Raw genomic sequence first — 7069 nt, 5'->3', positions numbered from 1 at the left:
AGTTCCCACAAAGGGTTGTGAAGGCTGCTGAGGATCATCAGGGTCTCTTTTCCATCCATTAGTGATATTTATCTGAAGTGCTGTATACCCAGTGCCTTTAGTGCTGTATACCCAGTGCCCATAGTCAATGATCTGTCCCATCTGTCCCACCTGGCTAAGAATGTCTGTGACCTCCCTACCATTAGGCAGGAGGTACCGTAGCATTAGGACAAGTGCTGTTAGAATGGGAAAATGGGTTTCTTTCTCCAGGCCATGTGACTACTGAGCTCCTTGCTTCCACCCAGGTCTCTTCATGCATGAAGTGCCAGTAGTGTTATACTGACTGCTTTGGAGTCCTTTCCAAACCTCCAATACTGGAGTCCCAGTCAATTTCTGGAAAGTTTAAAAATCACCTACTATCACATCTTTATTTTTCTCTCAGCTGTGTGTTATTGCTTTACAAATTTGCTTCTTTAAATGCTGTTTGGTGGTCTATAATATAATCCTATTAGTATGGTCATCCCTCAGTTTCACCCAAATATCCTCATAGACGAGCTGTCCAGTCTGTACTGTTTGAACACCTCCTTGATATTTTCTCTGACTAGTAATGCCACACCTCCCCAGTTAATCCTTTCCACTCTATCGCATCCAAAACAGTGGAATCCCAAAGTACTGAGCTGCAGTCCTGCCCCTCCTGCATCTAAGTCTCACTAATGGCTGCAAAGTCATAATTTCATGTGCTCTAAACTATGCTCTACCCATGCTCTAAACTAGTCTACCTTACTCACGATACCCTGAAACTCACATTGCAACTCGGAACACTCATTTCAACGTGCTCATTTTTTCAGTTCCTGTCTTTGTAGGTAGGCTTAACACCTTCTCAATCAGCAACTACCCCGGTACTCTGGTTTCCATCCTCCTGTAGCACCAGCAAACTTTCCCACAAGGATGTTGGTCCCTTCCAGTTCTGGTGCAAGCTCTGTCTGTACAGATCCCATAAACTCTGGAAGAAAGCTCAATGATCAAAAGATCTGAAGCCCTCCCTCCTGCACCATCTCCCTGGCCACGTGCTGACCTGTATTGCCTCCCTATTTCTAGTCTCACTAGCATGTGGCATGGATAGTAATCCTGGGAATACCACCCTGGAGGTCCTGACTCTGAACTTAGCATCTAACTCTCTGAACACTCTCTGCAGGACCTCATCACCTGTTCTGCTTGTGTCCATAGACCACAACCTCTGGCTTCTCAACATGTTCAAGAAGAATGCTGTGTACTCGATCAGAGATATCCATGACTGTGCCATGTAGGAGACAACATACAATCCGGAAATCTCGTTCTTGACTGCAGAGCCTCCTGTCTGTTCCCTTAACAAGGAATCCTTGTCACTATTGCTCACTTCTACCTCCTTTTGTGAGTCAGAGTCAGATTTGCCGGAGTCCAGACTGCTGCAGCTTTCCTCTGCTAGATTGCCCCTCCCCCACCACCCACCAGCAGTATCTGAAACCATTTACTTGTTATAGAGGAGAACGGCCATAGCGGTATCTTGCATTACCCTTTCCCTCTCCTGACAGTCACCCAGTTAGTTGTGTCCTATACCTGATGTGCAACTACCTCCGTGAATCTCCTGTCAATCAATCCCTGGTCTCTAGATGCCTCTGTACTAAGATGGGATTGTTCACATCAAAATAATACCAACTGAGCTTTGCCCAAGTTCCTTCTGATTTTCAGTCAACTTGGTTTCCATTTTAGCAGCTGCTTAGAAATAACTACTGTATAGGGCAATTAGATCCACAAATGACCACATTTTTCTGGGTGCTTAAGTTGGGCTTTGTAAAATTCTGTAAAGAAAAATGCACTCTGTTCCATCCCTGCTGGAGGTCTTCATGTACTTTGAAAATGGAACCTCAATAGTTTTTAGATTGCAACTGGAATAGGGTAGGATATTCCAGCATTGTCACATCCACAGCAGCATTGTGTCAGGGTTACTGTTGTATGGAGGTACAGTATAACTACTGGCAGGTAATGTGCTGTATCTAGTTTATGATTGCACCATCCCTTCATCTACTTTGGAAGGCAGTGCATCTGTGCTCAGGATTTTTTTGAGGTAGGCCCGATGCTGCAAAATATTTTAGAAATCAAATTGTGACCAGACAAATATTTGGCACTTTAACATTCTTTAATTAGTTCAAGATTTGAATATTATTCTTTTTAATCATTCACCATCTCTTTTCCATACAATTGAGCTAAATTGCATCAATACTATGTGTCACAGGGCTGCAACAAGGCTTCACGCTGGACCAGAGTTGGTGAATGTGGTGGAAACTGCTTGGACTCCTTGAACGCTGCTTTGTTTCTCTGTCCATTTTTTTTTCTTTTGTTTTGGCAACTTGTATGGTGCTCCTATCACTTCAGACCATTGTTTATTTTTTTTAAGCAATCAAGAACTTCACCTCTGTATCCAACACCACTTTAATCATGTCCTTGTCTCTTCAGCATCTATCTGGCATACTTGCCTTTGTACAATTGTACTAGAAAGGTACAAGTTGCACTTCTAAATGCACTTTGTGCTCCCACTGACTTTTCAGATGCCTTCCCAATAGAAAATGATTTAGCTTGTAATTGTGAAAATGAGTATGTAACCTGTTTAGTCCTTTAAATCTTTTTGGGTATCTTGCATCACATGCTTAACAGAAGATTAACAACAGTTGTAAAGATCAAAACTCCTAGCTAAATAAACTAGTATAAATGAAAATTTAAATGTAGAGAGAACATGGAATGTAGAGAGAACAGACACAGGTCCTTCAGCCCATAATGTAATGCTGAACCAAATAAATTACTAATCAAATGGTCAGCTAGACTAATCCCTTACTACACAATGTCCACATTTTTCAATTTTCCTGACATCCATGTGCCCGTCTAAACATCTCTTTGAAAATCTCTAATGTATCAGCCCTAATACCATTCTCCTCTTGATTCCTCCTTTAACAATCCAGTTAGGCTGTGTCTGGAGCATTTCATGCAGTCCTCTAAACCTATCAAACTGATAGTTAGTCCATTGCCAACTTATCTGGAAGATGTTGAGTTAATGTGAATTACAAAATTTGTCACCTGTTGAGGTGAAGGAATTTGTGGAGTGCAACAAAAGGGTGACAGAATAAGTTTAATTGAATAACTTTCTCTCAAGGCACAGACGCATTTCAGATTTGGATTAGTTTATTCAGATGTGTCATACAATTAAGTTTGGTGTTCACATTCAACCTTCTTATGCCATTTAAAATTTTCCACAACTAATCCTGTTAATACTTTTGATTGGAAAATACTTTTGGATTCTAAATTGTTACCTCAATTTCAGTAAATGAAGACATTTCTGGCCCTCCCTGGAGTAGATTTGTGCTCACAGCATAGGGTACTGGCTTCCAAAGGATTCAAGTACATTTATTTATCCAAGTGTGAATGTAGCATACAACCCTGATATTTGTCTTCCCAGACAGCCACGAAACCAAGAAAGCCATTGAAGCCATTCTAAGAAAAAGATCAACCACCTCAACCCCCTATGCAAGAAACATAATTGCACAAAAGGCAACAAAAAGAACGAGTGAAGACACAAACTACAAAACACAAAAATGACTAAGTGTATATTCAGTTCAGCTCATTGTTCATTATCTGGAGACAGCCCTAATTCAAAGCCCTGAAAAACTCATAATGTGAGTTACAGTCCGATCCACAAAATGGTTCTATTACCGTAAATCTCGCTCTGATAGGATCGAGGGAGAGATAAATCATTTGAATGCAGGGACCTTCCTCCAGGAGCTTCAAGTTGTGTGGGGGGGGGGGGGGGGGGGAGAGACAGAGCGCATCATGCAGCCACCTTGTTCAGCTGTAGCGAGCAAGAAACTGGTAGTTGCTGCCAAATACTCGCCTTGATATTTTCAATCCTCGACACTTTAATCAGTGAGAAATGGAGTCAATCTTGGGGTTTTTGTCCTCGGAGGCCACTCACCTCCCAGATCCCTCTCGGAGACAGCAAAGTGCCAGATTGCTCAATCAGCCTGAAAACAAACCATTAGACTGTAGATCACAGGCCCCAACAGTACCAAGAATGACATTTGAAAGAAAAAGAATGAAAAGACATGAACAAAGCAGTTTCGTGGACCATCATGAGGGTGTCATCTATGGTGGCATGGTTTGCTGGCGCCATCTTCTCCCATCTGAAGGGTTTTAACATAAAATTGCATTCCATTCTGACTGATTTGGACAAACCTATTCCTTTACAATCTGTAAAGACCTGGAAATTAATTTATCATAATGCCTGGAATCTTGATACTGCAGCCAATTCGGAGTGAGCGTAACACTTCCTTCCCTGCTTTATTGGGTACCAATGTGTTTAGCACCTGCACTGATTTTTTTTTATTATTTATACCAAAAATAAGTTTCCAGTTTATCATGGATACAGAGCCTCCCGCGTTCTGCCAGTTCAATAGATTTACTCAGGCACCTTTGCTGAATCATATTGTAATGTTTACACACTTGTGTTATGGCTGTAAACTGAATACGCATACAGTATCAACAAAACATGTCTCTTGGAATTGAAGGGGCATTGTGAAAGACGCTGGAAAAAGCTTTGTTTTACTTGCATGAAAGAGAGATAGCAAGAGAATATTTGTGTCTGCTGTTGCTCGTCAAGCTGAAGCCAACATAATCTCTGCCTCTAAGTGGCCTGCAAGGTGTTTCTGCCAAGCATTAATGCTATTATCAATCTCCTCCAGAAGTGTGGGCTTGTTCACCAAGTAACCTCTTACCTATTACTTTGTCTCTATTCCTAATTGAGGACTTGGGCATATATTTGCCTGAATGGCAGCTTGGTACCTCTTTGTGTAACAGCTGTTGCCATAATTCTTGAATTGGCATTAACTCATTCCCAAATCAGTAGAAATTTGCTTGCAGTAATGAAGTGCACATGTATAAAAGTACGAATTTGCCCATCAGTTGAACTTGAAATTGAGTTACAATGTAATATTAATCTGGTCATGCAAACATTGGGTGCATTGGCATGATTTGTAGCATTCATGTGCCAGATTCTCCAAGTACTATACAAATGTGCCCTGAACTGGCATTTACCCTGGTGCAAGGGCAGCGATTCTGCAGTTCGAACAGTTTTTTTTCTTATATATGATGGTCTGCTATTTCCTCCTAGATTTTGTCCTTTTGCTGCTCTTTCCCCGTCTGTTTGAATTGCCTGATTTCTTCGTTGCAGGAGCTTCAAGAATTTCCACTACTTCAGTAACTTGCACATTGTGAGGTGATGGGGTTGTAGGTTTTTCCCACTCTTTGTTGGGCATGTTCAGGTGTCTCACTACATTTCTTGGCTTGGTCTTCTGTGGTTTCAGAGGGTACATTGACCAGTGAAATGCTGGTAGGTTTGGAAGACTCATATAAGGCTGATACTGAGCCATTAATGGCATTTTGTTTATAGTGGGAAGTGATGCTTGTGAAGACTTGTACATGTTCATGCCTTCTGGTTTAAAATGTTGCTGCTTATGCGGCGTGACCTGAACTGGTTTCTGAGGTATGGCATCAATGTAGGAAGGGTTCACACCAGTGATGGTAGCGATCTGATGGGCATTGATGAGATCAGCATGGGCTCTCTCAGGTAAAACTGGGTTGTAAAGTGCTGTCCAAGGCACACCATTCACAAATCGGTGAAGAATATTCAGCCATGTCCAGCTACTGATTGGGTTGATGGTTACCCTGGGCCAGAATGCTGCTAAGTAATGGAGAGCTTTCTTGTTCCATCCTGATTCAACATTGGAATCATCGGTATGATAGAGTGCAGAAAAATAGATATCTAATCTCGTACTTGGATAATTTATTAAAAAATCATACATTTTGCTTATGCAATATTGGGCTCTTTCGTTGCATGGGGTGTAATTGGAGTATATGGTGATATAAGCAATGTTTTCATATGAATACATGAGTGCATCCAGATAACCATCGGTATCAAAGAATATTGATTCTGGGTGTAGTTGGTGTAAAGTACAGCTGGATACTTGTCCCTTCTGCACTAAGGTACCTGATGATAACTTCAGTTCATAAAAAAGCAGATGACTCCCACGCTGTGGCTGAGCATAAGGAAATCCAAATGATTCATAAAATTCCATGTACGACACGCGAGCTTCTTCTCCTGTTTTGATGTGATATGGGCACTTCAAACAGTTTTCAGTGAAGTGAAGCCAGTAGTAGGGCTTCACCAGCGTTCCCTGAGGAGCAGTATATTCCTTATGAGTAAAAGCCATGATGGAGAGTTCACTTCATTTCCATCGGAAAGGAATCCTTTGATGTATGCAGCACCTTTTTTTAACGATAGTTAAAATGGTGCACATGGTGGTGTAAAAATGGAATTCTGAAATACAAATACAGAAAATGGTGGGTATGCGGAAAAAAGTATCAATATCTGAAAAGCGAAACAGTGTTATTAAGTCTACTGTAGATATTCTATCTAAAGGTATCATTGATCATTCTTGCCAACCGACCACCTAGCATCAAGACTTTGCACTTTCTGCTTCAATAACAACATGATCTGGACTGTAATATAGTCTTGTTTAAAATTTTGTGTCCTTTGTGAAGATTGCACTCTGCAAGCAGAAACTTAAAATTCTGAATTGGAACAAAGTCCTCCAGTCTACTCTTAGTAAATAGTGATTCCTCCCCATACCTTGTGTCGGGTAGGGCAGCAACCTTGCTATTTCTTTAGCATTTTGTCTTTTTTTTGGTGAGGCCGTGTTGCTAGCTTGACACTTAGTACAGCATGGATGGAAAACGTGTGAGGAGCCAGCCGGATTTGAACCCTGGATTTCTCACCTTGAAGTACAGTGGCATTTAGCAAATGAGGCTAAACATTAAGATGTTTATATCCTTCCATCAAGCACATCTTTCCCTCCCCTCCCCTCTCTTTCTCCATGGAGATCGCTCTTTACACAACTCTGTTGTCCACTCATCTCTCCCCTCCGACACTTATTCCTGCAAATGGAACAAGTGTGAAACCTGTCCCTACCCATCTTCAATCATCATCATTGAGGGGCCCCCAACAGTC

At 41.4% G+C, this 7069-nt stretch overlaps 1 protein-coding gene across 1 annotated transcript; it reads right to left on the bottom strand.

The window, feature by feature from the left end:
- Window positions 1-5159: 5159 nt before the first annotated feature.
- On the bottom strand, window positions 5160-6272 carry LOC132401508 (putative C->U-editing enzyme APOBEC-4). Its single transcript, XM_059983533.1, has one exon. The coding sequence runs from the start codon at window positions 6270-6272 to the stop codon at window positions 5160-5162; it is 1113 nt and encodes a 370-aa protein (XP_059839516.1).
- Window positions 6273-7069: the final 797 nt, after the last annotated feature.

This window comes from Hypanus sabinus, chromosome 11 (assembly GCF_030144855.1).
Source record: "Hypanus sabinus isolate sHypSab1 chromosome 11, sHypSab1.hap1, whole genome shotgun sequence".
Classification (NCBI taxonomy): domain Eukaryota; kingdom Metazoa; phylum Chordata; class Chondrichthyes; order Myliobatiformes; family Dasyatidae; genus Hypanus; species Hypanus sabinus.
Note: the sequence above shows the minus strand (reverse complement) of the source record. Positions and strands in the feature narration are given on the sequence as shown.